We start from the raw sequence: 22,362 nt of genomic DNA on the forward strand, positions 1-22,362 counted from the left end.
TTCCTCCTCCTCCCCTTGCTGCTCCACCAGTGGTGCAACTCTCGGTTGGGGTACAACAACCTCTCCCCTCCGTGAGTCTGTCTGCTCAACCAGCGCTGCACCGAGTTCAACCCTCATCTAGGCAAGCTCATCTACACCATGCACTTGCGCCTCAGGAGCCTCAGCTTGCTAGAACTTTACCTTGTTCTGCGCAGCCTCAACCTTCTCATGCTCCACTCATCTCTCAGGAACAGGAACGGACTACTCCGCCTCCGTCCTCCGCTCAGCTGGTGCAATCCTTGGGTGCAACTCTTGCTAGGAGTCAACCTCCTTCACCCTTGCACCTGCCTTCTGCTCCGACTGTTGTTCAGCCTATGCAGTCTGAACCTCAGGTTTTCCCTCAAGTTGAGGAAACCTCTGTTGTTGTTCCTACCCGTTCTGACTCTGCGGTTCAGCATTCTGGTCCTTTTGCTTCGCTACCTTCTGCTGATGAAGTGTCGGATGATGAGGAGGCACATCTTGATCCCTCATCAGACGTGGAGGAGTCTAAGCTTTCTCCATTGTCTGTTGATTTTAGAAAGGTCTTGGCTCTACTCAGGGAGCTTTACCCTGACCACTTCGTCTCTGCTGTTCCCCGCTCTCCTCCATCTGAGTTTTCGCTAGGCGTGCAACAAGCTAAGTCGAGCTATACTAAGCTTGTCCTAGCTAGATCCTCCAAGAGGGCCTTAAGGACCTTAGGGGAGTGGCTTCAGTCTAAACAACACCTGGGCAAGACTTCCTTCATGTTCCCTCCAACGAAGCTCGCATCGAAAGGTTGCGTTTGGTATGCCACAGGGGAAGCACCAGGCTTGGGAGTTCCTGCCTCTGCCCAGGCTGACTTCTCAAGTCTGGTGGACTCGCCTAGGAGGACTGCGATGAGACGCTCGAAGGTTTGTTGGACCTTCTCAGACCTGGATCATCTTCTGAAAGGGTTGTTCAGAGCTTTCGAAATGTTCAACTTTCTCGACTGGTGCCTGGGAGCCCTCAGCAAGAAAACATCTCCTGCGGACAAAGACTCTGCCATGTTAATTATGTCCTGCATGGATAAGGCTATCAGGGATGGATCGGGTGAGCTAGCGTCGTTATTTGTATCAGGGGTGTTGAAGAAAAGGGAACAACTGTGTACCTTCCTCTCAGCCAGCATTACACCGTGCCAGCGGTCACAGCTCCTTTTTGCTCCACTCTCAAAGTTCCTCTTTCCCGAGGAGCTAGTTAAGGACTTGTCGGCTGCCCTGATACAGAAGGACACGCACGATCTTGTAGCCTCATCGGCTCGTAAGTCTAAGGTTACCACCTCTGTCCCCAAGACTTATCGCTCTCCAGTGGCTGATACCCCGGCCACTAGGTTCATACCGCCCTTTCGTGGTAGAGCCCCCAGCCGAGGAAGCTCCCGTCCAGACTCTCACAGGGGCAAGTCTAAGAAAGGACCCAGGACATCTAAGGGAAAGCACTGACTCTCAGATTCTCCAGACAACAGTAGGAGCCAGGCTCAAGATCTTCTGGCAAGCCTGGGAGAAGAGAGGTGCAGACGCACAGTCTGTCAGTTGGCTGAGGTACGGTTACAGGATTCCATTCTGCCTCAAACCGCCTCTGACCACATCGCCCATCAACCTCTCTCCCAACTACAAAGAAGAGGACAAGAGGCTAGCATTGCAACAGGAGGTGTCGCTACTTGTGCAGAAGAAGGCAGTGGTTATAGTCCGGGACCATCAATCCCCGGGCTTCTACAACCGTCTCTTTCTTGTGGCCAAAAAGACAGGAGGTTGGAGACCGGTGCTGGACGTCAGCTCTCTCAACGAGTATGTCACCAAGCAGACGTTCACAATGGAGACGACCAAGTCGGTCTTAGCAGCGGTCAGACAGGAGGACTGGATGGTCTCGTTGGACTTGAAAGATGCATACTTTCACGTTCCCATTCATCCAGACTCCCAACCTTTCCTGAGATTCGTTTTCGGAAAGGTTGTCTATCAGTTCCAAGCCCTGTGTTTTGGCCTAAGCACAGCTCCTATGGTCTTTACTCATCTGATGAGGAATGTAGCGAAATTCCTGCACTTATCGAACATCAGAGCCTCCCTCTACCTAGACGACTGGCTGTTGAGAGCCTCCACGAGTCGTCGTTGTCTGGAGAACCTCTCTTGGACTTTAGATCTAATCAGAGACCTAGGTCTATTAGTCAATATAGAGAAATCTCAACTCATTCCCTCCCAATCCATTGTGTACCTGGGAATGGAGATTCAGAGTCGGGATTTTCGGGCTTTTCCATCGGCCCCCAGGATAAACCAAGCCCTACAGTGCATCATGAGCATGCTGAAGAGGAGCAATTGCTCAGTGAGACAGTGGATGAGTCTCACAGGGACCCTCTCATCTCTGGCCCTGTTTGTCGAGCTAGGGAGACTCCACCTCCGCCCTCTTCAATTCCATCTTGCAGCTCATTGGGACAAGGGCTCGACTCTAGAAGCAGTCTCTATCCCTATCAACCAAGAGATGAAGACCACTCTCCGGTGGTGGAAGCACAATCTTCTTCTCAAGGAGGGTCTATCATTGGCCATCCAGACCCCCCATCTTCATCTCTTCTCGGATGCATCGGACTCGGGCTGGGGTGCGACCTTGGACGGACGGGAATGCTCAGGAGTATGGAACAAGGAACAAGGATTACTCCACATCAACTGCAAGGAACTGTTAGCAGTCCATCTTGCCCTGTTGAACTTCAAGTCCCTCCTGCTAGGCAAAGTGGTGGAGGTGAATTCAGACAACACCACAGCCTTGGCTTACATCTCCAAGCAAGGAGGGACCCATTCGAGGAGCCTTTACGAGATCGCAAGGGACCTCCTCATTTGGTCAAGAGGTCTAAACCTCACACTGGTCACGAGGTTCATCCAGGGCGATATGAATGTTTCAGCGGATCGCCTCAGCAGAAGGAATCAGGTCATTCCCACGGAATGGACCCTCCACAAGAGTGTGTGCAACAGACTTTGGACGTTGTGGGGTCAACCTACCATAGACCTGTTTGCCACCTCCATCACCAAGAGACTTCCGCTTTATTGTTCCCCTGTTCCAGACCCTGCAGCGGTTCATGTAGATGCTTTTCTTCTGAACTGGTCCCATCTCGACCTGTACGCATTCCCTCCGTTCAAGATTATAAACAAAGTTCTGCAGAAATTCGTCTCGCACGAAGGGACACGGCTGACGCTGGTTGCTCCCCTTTGGCCTGCAAGAGAATGGTACACAGAGGTACGTCAATGGCTAGTCGACTTCCCCAGGACTCTACCTCTAAGAGTGGACCTTCTACGTCAACCACACGTAGACAGGTTGCACCCAAACCTCCACGCTCTTCGACTGACTGCCTTCAGACTGTCGAAAGATTCGCTAGAGCTAGAGGCTTTTCGAAGGAGGCAGCCAGTGCGATTGCCAGAGCTAGAAGAATTTCCACTCGTAGAGTCTACCAGTCTAAGTGGGAGGTCTTCCGAAGCTGGTGTAGAGCCAATTCAATATCCTCTACCAATACCTCTGTGATCCAAATAGCTGACTTCCTTCTTCATCTTAGGAATGAGAGATCCCTTTCAACATCTACGATTAAAGGGTATAGGAGCATGTTGGCCTCAGTCCTCCGCCACAGGGGTTTGGACCTGTCTTCCAACAAGGACCTTCAAGACATTCTCAAGTCTTTTGAGACGTCTAAAGAACGTCGTCTTTCCACTCCAGGCTGGAATCTGGACGTAGTCTTAAGGTTCCTTATGACATCTAGGTTCGAACCTCTCCAGTCAGCTTCCTTCAAGGATCTTACCCTCAAGACTGCTTTTCTCGTTTGCCTTGCAACAGCTAAGAGAGTCAGTGAGGTTCATGCCTTCAGCAAGAACATTGGTTTCACAACCGAATCAGCTACATGTTCTTTTCAGCTTGGATTCCTAGCAAAGAACGAGCTTCCTTCACGTCCTTGGCCTAGATCGTTCGAAATACCTAGCCTCTCCAACATGGTAGGTAACGAACTAGAGAGAGTTCTTTGCCCTGTCAGAGCTCTCAAATATTATCTGAAGAGGTCTAAACCTATTCGAGGACAGTCAGAAGCCTTATGGTGTGCCATCAAGAAACCCTCGAGACCCATGTCCAAGAATGGGCTTTCGTACTATATAAGGCTTCTGATCAGAGAAGCACATTCTCACTTAAAGGAGGAAGACCTTGCATTGCTGAAGGTAAGGACCCACGAAGTAAGAGCTGTAGCTACTTCGTTGGCCTTTAATAAAAACCGTTCTCTGCAGAGCATTATGGATGCAACCTATTGGAGGAGCAAGTCAGTGTTTGCATCATTTTATCTGAAAGATGTCCAGTCTCTTTACGAGAACTGCTACACCCTGGGACCATTCGTAGCAGCGAGTGCAGTAGTAGGTGAGGGCTCAGCCACTACATTCCCATAATCCCATAACCTTTTTAACCTTTCTCTTGAATACTTTTATTGTTGTTTTTATGGTTGTTACGGTAGGCTAAGAAGCCTTCCGCATCCTTGGATTTGGCGGGTGGTCTATTCATTCTTGAGAAGCGCCTGGGTTAAAGGTTTGGTAGAGGTCCTTTAGTAGGGTTGCAACCCCTTGTACTTTGGCACCTTTGGGTTGATTCAGCCTCCAAGAGGAACGCTGCGCTCAGTAAGGAAGACGAACTTTAAATAAAAGGCAGAGTAACGGTTCTATTCGACTTCCTTACCAGGTACTTATTATTTCATTGTTATTTGAGATAACTGTTATATGAAATTTGGGATACTTAGCTATCCTTTAATCATGTACACTGGTTTTCACCCACCTCCCTGGGTGTGAATCAGCTACATGATTATCGGGTAAGTTTAATATTGAAAAATGTTATTTTTATTAATAAAATAAATTTTTGAATATACTTACCCGATAATCATGATTTAATCGACCCTCCCTTTCCTCCCCAGAGAGAACCAGTGGACCGAGGAATAATTGAGGAGGTGTCAACAACAAATGATTGAGTACCTGGCCACAGGTGGCGCTGGTAAGTACACCCCCTTCTAGTATTGTGATAGCTGGCGTATCCCTCCATAGAATTCTGTCGGGCAACGGAGTTGACAGCTACATGATTATCGGGTAAGTATATTCAAAAATTTATTTTATTAATAAAAATAACATATTTTATACATATTGTAGTTTGTAAGTGGCATGAATGAAGTGTTGGCATTGTTAAAAAATCCTGTTAATTTTATAGTAAAATTATTTCTATCTGAAACTGTTTGTGGACATTTATTTGTTAGATTTTACCATTCCGTGTCATATTGTAACAAGGAATGAATACAATTTAAATGGTTTATTAACTGACGAATTGTTCATGTTCATATACTGTAGGCATCTGTCGTAATTGTGTTGAAAACCTTGTTTTAAACTTTAGCTTTAGTTTTGCTTGAGTTTGATTTGGTAGTGTATTAAACTGCCACATAATTCAATCATTTTATTTATTTTCTAAGATTCTTATGTTACTAGAAATCAAGTGTGGAAACTTGTAAGTACTGTACAACATTATATTTTGCCAGATAATTCAGTATTCAGAATTGCATATACTGTAGAACATTGCTTATGAAGTATAATTGATAAAACATTTTTCCTTTTTAGAAGTCTTATAATGTGATATGATCTAGAGTAGTGTGCTGTATTAGTAAAACTGAAAACCTTTACAGTATTTATATATTTTTTTTCTTATAAAACATACATGATTTTCATCTTGGATTCCAAATTTAATTTGTAATAAACTGAATATACCGGTGATTATGCCCAAAGAATTGTATCTATTTAATCTTAATTATAGTATTATGGATGGCTTTGCATAGGATGACTGTTTATTAATTTTTTGTTTATCATTTGCTTAGGTGAAGGCGCAGTTATGGATGGTTCGGAATCAGATGGTGAAACGGCCGAAATGTCGTTATCTGAAGGCCTCTTAAAGACATCTCATAATCTGGTAAGACAATATTTTTGGTAATAGGGCTTTAATTACAGATTGTACACAGTTTATTCGTAAATTTGTTTTAGTCCTTGTAAGCACTTGATTTTTTAGCATTTTATTAAGTTTAGAAAATTATTTTCCTAAACTGCATCTCTTTAGGAATCTCAAGGTTTACAATGATTGATCATTCACTCTTGTAGTTGTTTACTAAAAGTTTTGCCCGTCCAATCTTAATCTGTATTTACTGTAGCTGAAAGATAACTTCATATGTTAAAGTGCATTGCTGTACTGCATAAATTTTGAATCTTAGAAATGTTCACTGCTACTGCACTCCAATCTGTTGCTTACTGCAATATGACTCGTCAGCTAGAGGGATTTTCTAATTTTAACCAAGTGTTTTATTGTTGTAGAAGTAATTTGACATTACCTTACTGTTTATGTAAACAGACGTTCAGTTTTTTCACTGGTTTGGTTTAAATGCTACTGTATTTGTTTCATTCTTATTCATTCATGTACAGCACAGTAATTGGAACAAAAAACATTGTATTATGCGAATGAAATATGCTGCCAACACTCATCCATGTGGTACTTCTTAGAAAGAGTAATAGTGATCTTTTAATTAGGTAATATACACCAGCCATTTATCCCAATACCTGTATTTATAAAGTCGTCATAATATTTGGTATGGTTATATTTTGATATTTGTGCGTTAATGTTCCGTACTTTTACCCTTTTAAATTTGCCAAAAACTATTAAATTATTATTGAGAGTTTAAAATTTTGAAGAAAACAAATCATCCCCCACCATATTTATTCCTGAAAATTTTTTGATTTGTAAATTTTGGTTAATCGTTGCCTCCTTGAAACATATTTGCCTAAAGGCTTAGTGAACTATCATTGCATTATCTTTTAACCCAATAGATAAATTTCCATTTGTAATGTGCCTAGGCTCGGGCAGTATATATATATTCATTGCTGCAGTTTCATTCTCTTTGCTCTTAAATTCCAAAGTTTAATTTTTTTTTTTCAATATTAATCTTACCCGATGATCATGTAGCTGTCAACTCCGTTGCCTGACAGAAATCTAAGGTCGGGATACGCCAGCGATCGCTATACAGGTGGGGGTGTACACAACAGCGCCATCTGTGAGCAGGTACTCAAGTACTTCTTGTCAACAAGAACTCAATTTTTCCTCTGTCGTGCCACCGGCAAGACCTACTTGGATACGCTGTTGATTCTGGAGTTGTTTTTCACGATTTTGGTGATGTATTCGCTCTAGATTTTAGCCTTCGCTATTCAGGATTCTTTATCATTAGCTTAGCAAGCTTTTTGATTTAATTAATTGTTAACGAACTTTGCTAGATTTTGGAATTCCCCCTTGACTATTTCTACAATTCAAGATGTCTGACCAGTCTCAAGTCCCTAAGTACAGGCAGTGTAGTGTTAGGGCTTGTACTAGGCGTCTTCCGAAGGCCTCCATAGATCCTCACACCGTTTGTTCCAATTGTAGGGGTAAATCCTGTCAATTGGAAGATCGATGTGAGGAATGCGTTGGGCTTTCGGAATTCGATTTTAACGAATTCCTTAAAAATGCACGTAGGCTAGAGAAGGATAGGATCAGGAGGAGTTCTTCTCGCTCTTTTGATTTTTCCTCTCCCCATGCCCCTCAACCTATTCCTTCCCCTGTAGTGGTGACTCCCGACCCTGCTACTAGTGCTCAGCCCTCCATGGCGGATATGATGCGTGCCATTCAGGCTCTTGGTGACAGAGTGGAGTCATTGGCTAATGACCGTAATCAGCTTTTGGCAGATGTCAAAGAGCTGAAAGCGCAAAGTGCAGTGGGAAGTGTTGTGAGTGCAAGTGAAGTGAAAAGTGTCAGTGTCAGTGTTGCGCATGAGGGTACATCTGTTCGTGCCAGTCGTCCTCCCAGTCCGGGACCTCTTGCAAGCTCCCAAGCCCAGGGGAGAAGCAATGTCGAAGGACCAAAGGGTTCGGCAGGCCTTGATCAGCGTACGGATGTACCCTCAGTGGTTGCGGACGTATCTGTCAGAGATCGTCCCATCCACAAACAGACGAATGAGCCCTATCATTCCTCGTCTGTGGAAGAAGTTTCGAGGAAGAAACATTGGACCAAGGTCTCACGACCTCTCAAGCGTAAGGTCCCTTCCGAGCGAGTCCAACGGCCCAGGTGTAGCCACTGGGTCAGTTCGGACTCGCCGCAGTCTTCCGAAGACTGCACACCTCCCAAGAGAGGTAGAGTGGTTCCGCAGCAGGCAACTACTCCGTCTGTTGCCGCACCAACCACGGTAGATCCTAAGTGGTCCATGCTGCAGACTATGCAGTCTCAGCTTGCTTCCTTTATGCAGGAGTATCGTGCTGAGAAGGTTGACACGGCACCAGTTAACCTACAACCTGCCACGGTTGTGCGCTCAGCAGATACTGCGGCTGCCTGCTCCCACACTCCACCTGTGAGAGCTCCACCACCGATGCGCAGTCCACCCTGCCAGACGCATGTTCATGCTGCACCCTCCGTTGACATGCGTGAGCTACCGCATCAGCAGTGGGAAGGTGCTGTAGAGCTGCCGTGTTTTGACACAATGCGGCATGCTCCGCAACCCATGCGGCATGCTCCGCATCCCATACGGCTTGCTCCGCAACCCACGGCAGTCCCTCCCACGCACCAGCACTCTGCTTTTGTTGTTGCCAGCTCGCAGACTGACCAGCAGCGGCATGATGTTGGATCCGCAGCAGCTACGCATGCACCCGTGCTGCCGGATTCAGCCGTTCAGCTTTCTGCTCCACCTTTGCCACTTCCTACTCAGCTTTCGGATGATGGAGTATCGGATGACGAAGCTGCACATTTGGACGAACCGCACTCCGACTTAGAAGGACCCAAGTCTACGCCTCCCTCCTTAGACTTTCGGAAAGTCCTTGCCTTGTTCAGGGACTTGTATCCGGAACAGTTTGTGTCTGCAACCCCTCGCTCTCCTCCCTCCGAGTTTGCTCTGGGCATGCAGTCAGCAGCTCCTGCCTTCACCAAACTTGTCCTCGCACGCTCATCCAAGAGAGCTTTGAGGGTTATGGGAGAGTGGTTGCAGTCCAAGAAGCAACTGGGAAAGACTGCTTTCATCTTTCCGCCTACCAAGCTTGCTTCCAAATCTAGCGTCTGGTATGCCACGGGAGAGGAACCCGGCTTGGGAGTTCCTGCCTCTGCCCAGGGCGACTTCTCAAGTCTGGTTGACTCTCCCCGCAGGCTGGCTATGAGACGATCTAAGATTTGCTGGTCCTTTTCTGACATGGATCATCTGTTGAAGGGAGTCTTTCGTGCTTTTGAGATCTTCAACTTCCTCGATTGGTGTTTGGGAGCGTTAAGCAGAAAGACTTCCCCTTCGGATAAGGACTCTGCCATGCTTATCATGTCTAGCATGGACAAAGCCATTCGGGATGGGTCTGGTGAGCTTGCGGCTTCGTACGTGTCGGGAGTGCTTAAGAAGAGAGAACATCTTTGCTCCTTCTTGTCGTCTGGGATCACTCCTTGCCAGAAGTCGGAGTTGTTGTTTGCTCCTCTCTCCAAGTGTCTCTTTCCGGAGGAGCTGATCAAGGGGATGGCTGCCTCGTTGATCCAGAAGGATACCCATGACCTGATGGCTTCTTCCGCACGTAAGGCTAAAGCTTTACCTTCCGTGCCTAGACCTTTCCGTTCTGCCGCAGTGGACACACCAGCAACTAGGTTCATCCCGCCCTTTCGTGGCAGAACCTCCAGCAGAGGAGGTACCCGTGCCGACAGTCACCGTGGCAAATCGAAGAAGGGTTCCAAGTCCGCAAAAGGCAGAATCTGACTGCCTTCCTCTCCAGACAGCAGTGGGAGCCAGGCTCAAGAACTTCTGGCAAGCTTGGGAGAGCAGAGGTGCAGACGCTCAGTCTGTGAAGTTGCTAAGGGAGGGGTACAGAATTCCGTTCTGCCGCAGTCCCCCTCTAGCAACGTCTCCCATCAACCTCTCTCCCAACTACAAGGAGAAGGACAAGAGGCTAGCGTTGCAACAAGAGGTGTCGCTCTTGCTACAAAAGGGAGCGGTAGTCATAGTCCGGGACCATCAATCCCCGGGCTTCTTCAACCGTCTCTTCCTGGTAGCGAAGAAGACAGGAGGTTGGAGACCGGTGCTGGACGTCAGTGCTCTCAATGCTTTTGTCACCAAGCAGACGTTCACGATGGAGACGACGAAGTCGGTCCTAGCAGCGGTCAGGAAGGAAGACTGGATGGTCTCGTTAGACCTGAAAGACGCGTACTTTCATGTCCCCGTCCATCCAGACTCCCAACCTTTCCTAAGGTTCGTCTTTGGAAAGGTCGTGTACCAGTTCCAAGCCCTGTGCTTTGGCCTAAGCACGGCACCTCTTGTGTTTACCAAACTGATGAGGAATATTGCCAAATTCCTTCACTTGGCAGACATCAGAGCCTCCCTCTATTTGGACGACTGGCTTTTAAGAGCTCCGTCAAGTCGTCGCTGTCTGGAGAATCTCAGATGGACTATGGATCTGACCAAGGAATTGGGCCTCCTGGTCAATTTAGAGAAGTCCCAACTCGTCCCATCCCAAACCATTGTCTATCTAGGTATGGAGATTCAGAGTCGAGCTTTTCGGGCTTTTCCGTCGGCCCCAAGGATCAGTCAAGCCCTAAAATGCATCCAGAGCATGCTGAGAAGGAACCGATGTTCAGTCAGGCAGTGGATGAGTCTAACAGGGACACTTTCATCGCTGGCCCAGTTCATCGAGTTAGGGAGACTCCACCTCCGCCCCCTTCAGTATCATCTAGCTGCTCACTGGAGAAAGGACATGACGCTAGAGGCGGTCTCAGTGCCTCTTTCCGAAGAGATGAGGTCTACACTGACGTGGTGGAAGAACAGCATTCTTCTCAAGGAAGGTCTACCATTGGCTGTTCAGACCCCCGACCACCGTCTCTTCTCGGACGCATCGGACACGGGCTGGGGTGCGACACTGGACGGACAGGAATGCTCGGGCACGTGGAATCAGGAGCAAAGGACACTTCACATCAACTGCAAGGAGCTTTTGGCAGTTCATCTGGCCTTGATAAACTTCAAGTCCCTCCAGCTAAGCAAGGTGGTGGAGGTGAACTCCGACAACACCACAGCCTTGGCGTACATCTCCAAGCAAGGAGGGACTCATTCGAGGAAGTTGTTCGAGATCGCAAGGGACCTCCTCATTTGGTCAAAAGATCGAAAGATTTCGCTGGTAACGAGGTTCATTCAGGGCGACATGGATGTCATGGCAGATCGCCTAAGCCGGAAGGGTCAGGTCATCCCCACAGAGTGGACCCTTCACAAGAATGTTTGCAGCAGACTATGGACCCTGTGGGGTCAGCCCACCATAGATCTATTCGCTACCTCGATGACCAAGAGGCTCCCGATGTATTGCTCTCCGATTCCAGACCCAGCAGCAGTTCACGTGGATGCCTTTCTGCTGGATTGGTCCCATCTAGACCTGTATGCGTTCCCTCCGTTCAAGATTGTCAACAGGGTACTTCAGAAGTTCGCCTCTCACGAAGGGACACGGTTGACGTTGGTTGCTCCCCTCTGGCCCGCGAGAGAATGGTTCTTAGAGGTACTGCAATGGCTAGTGGACGTTCCCAGGACTCTTCCTCTAAGAGTGGACCTTCTGCGTCAGCCGCACGTAAAGAAGGTACACCCAAGCCTCCACACTCTTCGTCTGACTGCCTTCAGACTATCGAAAGACTCTCAAGAGCTAGAGGCTTTTCGAAGGAGGCAGCCAGAGCGATTGCCAGAGCAAGGAGGACATCCACTCTCAGAGTCTATCAGTCAAAATGGGAAGTCTTCCGAAGCTGGTGCAAGGCGAATGCAGTTTCCTCAACCAGTACCTCTGTAACGCAGATAGCTGACTTCCTGTTACATCTAAGGAATGTAAGATCCCTATCAGCTCCTACGATCAAGGGTTACAGAAGCATGTTGGCAGCGGTCTTCCGCCACAGAGGCTTAGATCTTTCCACCAACAAAGATCTACAGGACCTCCTTAGGTCTTTTGAGACCTCAAAGGAACGTCGGTTGTCCACACCAGGCTGGAACCTAGACGTGGTTTTAAGGTTCCTGATGTCAGCAAGATTCGAACCGCTTCAATCAGCCTCTTTTAAGGATCTCACATTAAAGACACTTTTCCTCGTTTGCCTAGCAACAGCTAAAAGAGTCAGTGAGATCCAAGCCTTCAGCAGGAACATAGGTTTTACATCTGAAACGGCTACGTGTTCCTTGCAGCTCGGTTTTTTGGCTAAAAACGAGCTTCCTTCTCGTCCTTGGCCCAAGTCGTTCGAGATCCCAAGCCTGTCCAACTTGGTGGGGAACGAACTAGAGAGAGTACTTTGCCCAGTAAGAGCTCTTAAGTACTATTTAAGACGTACAAAGCCATTACGAGGACAATCAGAAGCTTTATGGTGTTCTATCAAGAAACCTGCTTTACCGATGTCTAAGAACGCAGTTTCTTACTACATCAGGCTTTTGATTAGAGAGGCCCATTCTCATCTGAAGGAAGAAGACCTTGCTTTGCTGAAGGTAAGGACACATGAAGTTAGGGCTGTCGCTACTTCAGTGGCCTTCAAACAGAACCGTTCTCTGCAGAGTGTTATGGATGCAACCTATTGGAGAAGCAAGTCAGTGTTCGCATCATTTTACCTCAAAGATGTCCAGTCTCTTTACGAGAACTGCTACACCCTGGGACCATTCGTAGCAGCGAGTGCAGTAGTAGGTGAGGGCTCAACCACTACATTCCCATAATCCCATAACCTTTTTTAATCTTTCTCTTGAAATGCTTTTTATTGTTGTTTTTGGGTTGTACGGAAGGCTAAGAAGCCTTCCGCATCCTGGTTGATTTGGCGGGTGGTCAAATTCTTTCTTGAGAAGCGCCTAGATTAGAGGTTGTGATGAGGTCCTTTAGTATGGGTTGTAGCCCTTCATACTTCAGCACCTAGGAGTCGCTCAGCATCCTAAGAGGATCGCTAGGCTCAGTAAGGAAGACGTACTTAAAAAAGGCAGAGTAATGGTTCAAGTCGACTTCCTTACCAGGTACTTATTTATTTTATGTTTGTTATTTTGAATAACTGCTAAAATGAAATACGGGATACTTAGCTTCTCATGTTAACATGTATGCTGGTCTCCACCCACCACCCTGGGTGTGAATCAGCTACATGATCATCGGGTAAGATTAATATTGAAAAATTTTTATTTTCCTTAGTAAAATAAATTTTTGAATATACTTACCCGATGATCATGAATTTAAGGACCCTCCCTTCCTCCCCATAGAGAACCAGTGGACCGAGGAGAAAATTGAGTTCTTGTTGACAAGAAGTACTTGAGTACCTGCTCACAGATGGCGCTGTTGTGTACACCCCCACCTGTATAGCGATCGCTGGCGTATCCCGACCTTAGATTTCTGTCGGGCAACGGAGTTGACAGCTACATGATCATCGGGTAAGTATATTCAAAAATTTATTTTACTAAGGAAAATAACATTTTTAATTTCTATGACACTGTTCAGAAAAGATTACTTGTAAGTTTAATGCCACTAAGAGAAACAGTAAATGCAAGAAAATGCTTTATTTATTACAATGCTCAGGGGAAAAAAATTCCCCAATGTACTCCGCATGTATTGGCAATGAATCCAGCATTAAATGCTTTTAAATAATTCTGAGGTTGATAGTGATTTGGTGTTTGCACTTAAATTCTTTCACACCAAGATAAAGAGCATGAATCTTGTGTTATGTTTAATTTGCAATACTCGAAAGGTATGTCAAAAGTTAAACAGACAGTGGCGTATTATAAAGGAGGGATTACAACATTGTTACTGTTTTTCTCTCCAACAGTGGTTGGCTTTATCAGGAGCTGTTCAGGTACTGGTATTAAGGCTTTTATTTGCTTGCTTTGATGTGTGGCCCATAAGCTGGTTTTGTTTGTTTTTAGAAAGTCTATCATAACAAAGTTATCTTAGACAATTAGTTTTTTGCCTTACACCACCTGTGAATGGCAGGAGGTTTTATTTGAATTAAAAAGTGTCTTGATTAAAATTTTGCATTTTGTATTTATTGTACAACATTGTATGATCATTGGGTCATTTTATATTGTACAAAATGCCTTTCCTTTCTTTCAAGTTACATGAAGGTACAGTAATTTATTTAGGGAATGTTGAGACCAATTGTTTGAGGTTTGTATCATTTGAATTTTTAGGATCATAAATGCTGAGTGGATGAGAACGCATTATTCTATCAGTGATATAGAATCATAAGGGATTTCATATTTCTTGAGGGAAATTTTCATATACTGTATTGCATAGTGAGATAGACTATTGAATGTGATTTATAAAGTGATGGTCTAAATCAGGTATCCAATTTGGCCATAGATATTAATCATTAACAGGTTTGACGTGGTAATTGGGCAGATTAGTAGTTGATATAAAAGTAAGGTCTTGAGTTTTACTTTTGAATTATTTGTACAGCAAGAAACTGATATGAATATGCAGTATTAAGATATGCTGAGGTAGTCTATAAAGTTGGGCGTGTTCTTGACTCAGTCATTGTAGATGTTTTGAAATAAAACCATTCGTGTTACGTTTTGTTTTAGATGAGAATAACTGCAAGTGAAGTTATGTGAAGAAAATATTTAGTTTTAACACTGAAACCTTTTCATAGAACAAAATGGGACTGTTAGGCTTTACTATTGTACTCCATGGTTCTTGCATTTCCTGATTACATTTATAAATTACCATTTGAATTTTAGATGTCTGTAGTGAATTGGTGCATCCCCCCATAAATTTTTGTAATTTTGTTTACTGTATAGCCTCTATTTCAGCCTATTGCATCTTGTGTATGTGATAGTTTTTAATAGGTTTCATGCTTGTCTACTTTTTTTTTCCAACATTTCAACTGCCAGTTTGGTTAATCCTAGTGGTAATGGAACAGTATTACTAAAATTCTTGAGTTAAAGCAATATATTTTTTTACGAAATAAAAGCAATTTATTTTTCAGTAGACTTTTCAGTACAGTATATGTAAATTTGTTATTCAATACCATGGTGTTAATGCATTCTGTTATTGAATCCAAAGCACTGACAGTTTTTATTGAGCAAGCTAACATGTTTCTTGGTTCATAATTTAAATGTATTTTCTTCGTTACTTCTGTGGTATAGGGTAGTTTATTTTTTCCATACTGGTGTGCTTAACTTGTAGCCTGTAGGCTTGTAGCAGTCCGCTTTTCTAACTAGGGTTGAAGCTTATCTAGTAATAAAGGAAATAATTCATCATTGTGTTGAGAGGTCAGACGTATTTTATTTTTAGTGCCATACATATCTGGTTTGCCGCTCGAAGGAGAATCTTTCTGTACAATTACTGTAGTCTAAATTTGAGTTGGTTTTATGCTATCAAATTTAAAATAATTTCCTTGTTTTAGCTCAATTTTCTTTCACACGCCAATTCTTACACAAATGAAACTATGAACTCCTCTCTATTAGTATGGTAAACATTGCTTGTTCTAAGCTTTTCTATAAAGATAAGTGATATTTACTTATGCCTGCTTGTTGGGTAAGGTGCGCAGCTTCTACTGTAGTATGTCTCGGTATTCTTTGGCTGGAAAAATTTTGGGTGGTAATTTCCTTGACTTGAGATTATGCAGGGGGAAGCTTTTTTTATTTTTTTTTATAAGAATACAATTTTAACAATGAAATTTATCTTTATACTTGCCTCATGTTCATATTGCCTCTCCTCCAGGAGCTCAGTTTAATCATCATATACTGTACCCGTAAAATTTATTTTTTTATAATTTTCCCATTTACTTTCCCTAATAAAAAGATGCGAATCAGTTACCACTTGCTTCTAAAATCTTCCCTCCTTCACTAAGAGCGTGTGTTTATTGAAGGGAAATAAAACGGGGAAAATTTTTGAATTTTTTAAAATTTTACGGCTAAATGTCTGTTAAACCGAGCTTCTGGAGAAGCAGCAATATAAACATCAGGGGAGGTTCATAGAAATATTGTAATATCCTTTATTTGGAATGAGTAAGGGTGAAAACTATAAAAGAGTGTAAAGAATGGTAATTTCTACTACAGAATCTCTGCAATTGCCTGCAAATAGTACAGTAATAAATTCTCGGCTCTATTGCTTTCTATTTTTAAATGTCATTTTTTCTCGAACTCTTTCAACCAGACATTATAGCATTAATTTAATTTTTTCCCTGAAATTTGAATTACCTCATGAAAATTAATATTATGGGAGTTGGAGAGATGCACTTAGGTTTTCCAATTTGACTCTATGATGCTAATTGAGCCATATAAGAACATCATGTGTGCAAAGATAAATGCTCATAAACTTAAATATTGCAGAATTCTTCATAAACAGTGTTGTAGGAAATGTTTTGTCCCTACAAAGTGTAACATTAGGGTATCTTATTCTTTATTCATGATTACTGGATAACTGGGTTATTCTTGCAGCATCTTTTTGCAGACTTTTTGTGTGCATGTGTATGTTTATCTATATTAAGGGAATCAGGTCTCCAGTTGTTCATCATCATCATCTCTTCCTACGCCTATTGACCCAAAGGGCCTCGGTTAGATTTCGCCAGTCGTCTCTATCTTGAACTTTTAAATCAATACTTCGCCATTTATCATCTCCTACTTCACTTCATAGTCCTCAGCCATGTAGGTCTGGGTCTTCCAACTCATCTAGTGCCTTGTGGAGCGCAGTTGAAATTTTGGTGAAATAATATTCTTGAGGAGTGCGAAGAGCATGCCCAAACCATCTCCACCTGCCCCTCCCCATGATCTCATTCACATATAGCACTTGAGTGATCTCTTTTATAGTTTCATTTCTAATCATGCCCTGCCATTTAACTCTCAGTATTCTTTTGAGGGCTTTGTTCTCAAATCTACAAAATTTGTTGGATATTGTTTCATTGTCAGTTGTTACCTGTTTGGATTTTTTGTTTGTGTATATAGTTTGGATAAGTGGATAGATTGTCTAAAATCTATTTGTTATAAGTTTCAGTACAGTTATATGTAAGGCTACATATATTCATTACTACACAACGTATTAAATAAAGTATACGTTACAGAAATCCAATCTTAGTCAGCATGCTAACATATAAAGTTCACATTTATTTTGTGTTTTGAGTTATGCACATCTTTGTTTTATGCTTTTTATTTAATCATTTATAATACTGTAACATAGTTTATATATGACAATATATTTTAATATTTTTACTGATCTTAAAGATATTTTATATTCTTTATTCATTACTTTTCATATAATTTACAGTATTTATTACCTTATTTCCTTTCCTCGCGAGGATAATTGACCAATGTTGGCTCCCTTTGTCTTATGGCATACTGCTTTTCCAAATAGGGTTATAGGTTAGCTAGTTATAACTATAATATTAATGATAGTAATAAACTTAGTTGCATAAATGAGAGCTTTGTAACTGGAGGATGGGAAGAAATATGTCAAAACACTTTCTTTATCATTGAATTTTGGTCATATCCTGAATTATGAATAAGATAGTATAATGTATGTATTATTTTTTGTTTTTGTATTTGTTATAAATAACAAGGACCTTTATTTTTATTTGATTTTTAATAGTGATTGCAGTAAGTAGTTAGGGTTTTAACTTCTCATCTCCCAAGTTTAGAATGTTTTTGATATTTAAAAATTAGATTCAGAAACTGTTATCAACTAAAGCCTGTTTGTTTTTCCAAAGGACATTGAAAGAGGTATAAAGAGGACTTAATTTATGTGAAAAAGGAATGTTTTGCAATTGAAGATCTATGATGAGTTTGTGATGCATTTTTAGTAAAAATAGTTGATTTAAATAGATTTCGTGCATTTGTATTTTTATGGCTTGTACTTTAGTAGGGAATTCTTATGAATTTCATAAAAGAAACACTATAGTGTTATATGTATTACTGCTATGGTTCATGATTTTACATTGTGGAATGCATTTGAAATTATACATTATTATTTCTTAATAATTATTCATTTACATTTCAGCTTCCCGAGGGCTTGGCATTTGGCTTTGAGGCAGAAATAGCAGAACCTCATGTGTCAAATGGCATGCTTGTTTTTCTGTTGATCGTTTCTGGCACTGTTGTCACCATTTATTTTGTACATCTTCTGATGCTGGTGAGTTAAATTACAGAGGAAAATGAAAAAAAACATATACTGTACACTAGATTAGAAATTATGCAAATTTGCTCTTATTGAATGTATGAAAATAGCATGATGTTTTTATTGAAGAATATTTTCAATCTTTTATATTCAAAACATTATTTTACATCCTGATTCTGCCGGGAATTTTGAAAATTTTCCAACTAGCTTGGTACTTTGGTATTTAAAGAATACTGTTATACTGTACATATTAGTTAATTTGAATGGTATACTAATACATTTTATTGTACAGGGGATCATTTCTGTTGAAGTGTAATGAGTTCAGGTATTTTTGTATAGGATTCTTGAAGTTGAGCTATTTCACTTCTTTTTGTTTAATACTTTTGTTTTTCATTTCTAGGCATGCCATGCAATACGTTGTGTATGTATAACTGAAGTGCTATAAGTCTGTACTTTGCTATGGTTATGTTATCAGTGTTTGAGTAATAATTGAGTTATGTATTGTAAAAGAATAGGATATTTAATCTTTGAAAATAGTGTTTTGTAAAATTTTGATTTAGAAAATATTAAGTTTCAAACTAATGTGAATATCTGGAAAAAAAAGGCTACTTTTGTCACTAGAATCATAGGCATCAGTGCCATATACTGCTTGTTTCAAGACTTTTCATGGGTTTAATTGAACTAACAGTATGAATTAGTATTGGTAATTTTTATCTTTTTGTGTAACGTATTGGCTTTCTTTAGCTTATGTACTGTACTTATATTGACTAGTTGTAGATATCTTGACCTAGGAAGTACAGATGGACTTGTTAGTTTCTGATCCTTGCATTCTGTATGAAATATTGTATTCTTAGGCTGAATAAGAATTTCTGATTACTCAAAATAATATGTATATGTATTTAAATGGTGTGTGAGTTCTATATCAGCATGAGAATAGGGATAAATCTGTCACTTGTTCCTAATTATGAGTTTTTTACTGGCAGAAACTCTCACGAGAAGGTCCACTGTTAGAGGCATTGAATCGTATCGACCATGAGAACAGAGTTAAAGCTGAGGAAAACGAGTCTCTTCATGAAGAATTGATAAAAGCTCGTGCAGAGGTGAGTCATTTCGGTCTATTTATGAATGTTTATAATGCAATAAAGTTTGTGCTTTTTTTTCACTATTTACATATTAAGTTCAAGTACACATGCCTACATTAGAAGTAGACATCCAATTTTTTTAGATAATTTTTTTTTTTACATACATACTCACTTCTAATGATTGGTCCACATTCTTGGTTTTTGAATGTCACAAACACTTCAGATTTCCTTTTCACAGGCAAAAGTAGTCGTAGTAATTCTGTTTGCACCTGTGTATCCTTGAATCTCCAGGAATTAACAACTATTTTTTTTTTACTATTGTCTTGAAGAAATTTATGAAGTAGGGATGGCTGGGCATCAGGGACTTTGTATTGTAAACAATAGATAGGAATAAGGAAACTTGAGATTAATGGGTTGAAATGAACAAGTTTTATTTTTCAAAAGTTAGATTTAGCACCCCACAAATAAATACTTAAAATTAGCACAAGCTGCAATTTGGGTTTGATTGATTGACCTACTGAATTGCCCAAAACTTCTTCATTCGGGTCTTTAAGGTATGTTACAGAGCGCAGTTTCCTGGTTACCTGGAATTTGTTTTCTCCTTAAATTTTTGCTGCAAAAGATAAAACTCTAGAAATGCATTTCCTGATATGAGTAACCTCCAAATAGTGTATGATGAAGTTCACTGAACCTGTTTAAAGATAAAAAAGCCGAAAGAAAGAAAGCCTTCATTGCAACATCTAAAAGAGGAGCCTGATCTTGAGGTTTGTGAGGATGCTCAGAAAGACATTAAAACTTACCACCTTGGAGGGTTAATATTCTTTTGGAGGAACTTCCTCATAATGTTGAATCTTTCTATTCCCACTGAATAATCATCTTGTCCATGAACTTCAACAAACTTAATAAATGTGAACCTGCAACATTTAGTGGTGAAAAATATGAGTTTCTATTAACACCTTGAGAAGAAAAATGGCTAACTTGTTTCACTTAGCCTTGTGGGGATTGATAATTAGATCAATGCATTGCTTGGAGATATGTGGTGTTTCTGCTGGAAATCCTCTATATCTGAGACGACTCTAGATAACATCCATGTGTGAAGGATTTTGCACCTGGGGAGATTCAAGGGAGCATCTACTATTAGTGAAAGTAGATAACCAAACTTCTCTTTCTGTTGCAAAGCTGTGGCTAGTGGTTTAGAATAAACAGCCATTCTTAAGAAATGTTTTAGTGATGTTTGGAGAGTGTGTCAATGAATCTGTGGTAGTGTTTACTGTTGCCTTTTACTATCATTTTAACTTATTAGTGAAAGTAGATCACCAAACCTCTCTTTCTGTTGCAAAGCTGTGGCTAGTGGTTTAGAGTACACAACTATTCTTTAGAAATGTTTTAGTGATGGTTGAAGAGAGTTCATGGATCTGTGGTAGTCTTTACTGGTGCCTTTTACTATCATTTTAACTTTTATTTTCCACTGTAGCATTGGCTATGGGCAGGTCTTAAAAGAAAATAGAGAAGTGGTTGTTTGGAGAATGATTCCCAAAGAATAGAATTAAAGAAAATCCCGGAAAAAGAAACTTTCTAAAGAGATTAAGAATTCAGAGCATATTCATTTTAACTTCACAGGGACAAGCATCATGGCATATTCATGGTAACTTTGAGTGGTCAGGCATTAGTTGGTTTCCAAATAACAAGGTAAAAAGTTTTGCTAAGCACATATTAATATACCAAAAAAGTACACAAAGATAACACTGAGCACAGATAGCAGAGTTGATAGTGATGGCACGATGGTAGAAAGCACAAACAGTATAAACCTTGGAGAGCATTGAAGAACCAATATTTTTTTTGTTAAGACTCAAAGAAGATGGAACAAGCAAAATATCATATGTTGGTCTGGGCATGTGAAGGAGCCCCAGTCAATTTGTAATGGCACAAGTTAATATGACAGGAATTCCATTGCAATACGAGTATCAGGAATTCTAAGATGTAAGAATACTAATTGACAGACGTCTCTGCTTAATATGATCAGTCCTAAAGGTTCAGGATAATTAAGGGTTGGAGGTGGGGAATGCAGAGCTTTATAGCAGCCCTTCATAAACACACATTCAGAGAATCCAGGGCTACTGCTGCTCTTTTGGTCTCTGAAACAAATGTAAAGTGACTTGAGTATTTAAAGAACATGAGTATGGACTAGTTTCAAGTAATGAGTATTATTCTGGTAAAGACTTTTTTTTTTTCCTTCCTTATACATGAATGTCATGATTTTAACTTTCTGCACAGGAAAGTAATGTACAGTAGTTTTTGACAGTTTATTCATTTGATGTTAAATTGTATTGTGTGTGTTGACTTTTCTGTTATGCTATTTGTCTTGATGTTTTATAAGCAGTTGAATTGCATGTCATTTTTATGCAATCTGTATGAAGCTAAATTATATTGACAAAACATTTTTGTTTGCCCATCCAAAAGGCCCTATTAAAACCCTACTTATGTATATTAGTAATGCATGACTTTTGTTAAGGTCATTTCAAGTAGGTAAATAAGTATTGGTGACTTTATCATTGAGTACTGGGAATGTTTTGAAGGTTTTTCAGAAGAATGTGTTTGATGTGACAGAAATTACTTTTATTAGAGTAAAGAAGGACTTTATTTTGTCAATTGGAAAGTTTATGAATTAGTGTTGAGATTTAGAGGTATTAAATTGTTGATTAGACCTAATGTTTCTATTTATAACAACAACATAGCATTGAGATTTCCCTAATTGTTATTCCAAATGCCGCTGAGTTATATCTTACATAAACATTTTGTTGTTGAAGGTTTTATATCTTTCAGATGTTCTGGCAGATATTAGTTCATTTCTTATAGAATGCGTTGAATAACACCTATAAACCTGGCATTAATCTTCATTCATAGGGAATGTGAGAGGTACTATCTTTTTCCTCATGATTATTCAAGTGTTTCATATAAATATGAAGAATAATTTGCCTCTTAGTTGTGCTTCCGCCATAGCTTATTGGGTTCTTTACTCGTATGTAATAGATTGAAAAGTCTTGGAAAAATTAGAATATTATGTTACCTTCAGGACACACCAAACTCTGAGGCACAGTTTGAGAGGGTTTTGTAAATAGTACAGTAGATGGAATCTGAAAAAAAAAAATGGA

At 41.2% G+C, this 22,362-nt stretch overlaps 1 protein-coding gene across 2 annotated transcripts in view; it reads left to right on the forward strand.

Moving 5' to 3' along the window:
- LOC137641638 (fap1 adhesin-like) overlaps positions 1–22,362 on the forward strand; it is a 60,264-nt gene that overhangs the window by 16,762 nt on the left and 21,140 nt on the right. Inside the window, exons 2-5 of one of the 2 annotated variants that reach the window (XM_068374378.1) lie at positions 5,888–5,979; positions 13,846–13,872; positions 18,012–18,143; positions 19,112–19,228. In XM_068374378.1, coding sequence (XP_068230479.1) covers positions 5,888–5,979; positions 13,846–13,872; positions 18,012–18,143; positions 19,112–19,228 — 368 coding nt within the window. The remainder of the gene's footprint in view (positions 1–5,887; positions 5,980–13,845; positions 13,873–18,011; positions 18,144–19,111; positions 19,229–22,362) is intronic. The other variant, XM_068374379.1, reaches the window with a different exon arrangement.

The sequence above is a fragment of the Palaemon carinicauda genome, chromosome 5, assembly GCF_036898095.1.
Source record: "Palaemon carinicauda isolate YSFRI2023 chromosome 5, ASM3689809v2, whole genome shotgun sequence".
Lineage (NCBI taxonomy): Eukaryota > Metazoa > Arthropoda > Malacostraca > Decapoda > Palaemonidae > Palaemon > Palaemon carinicauda.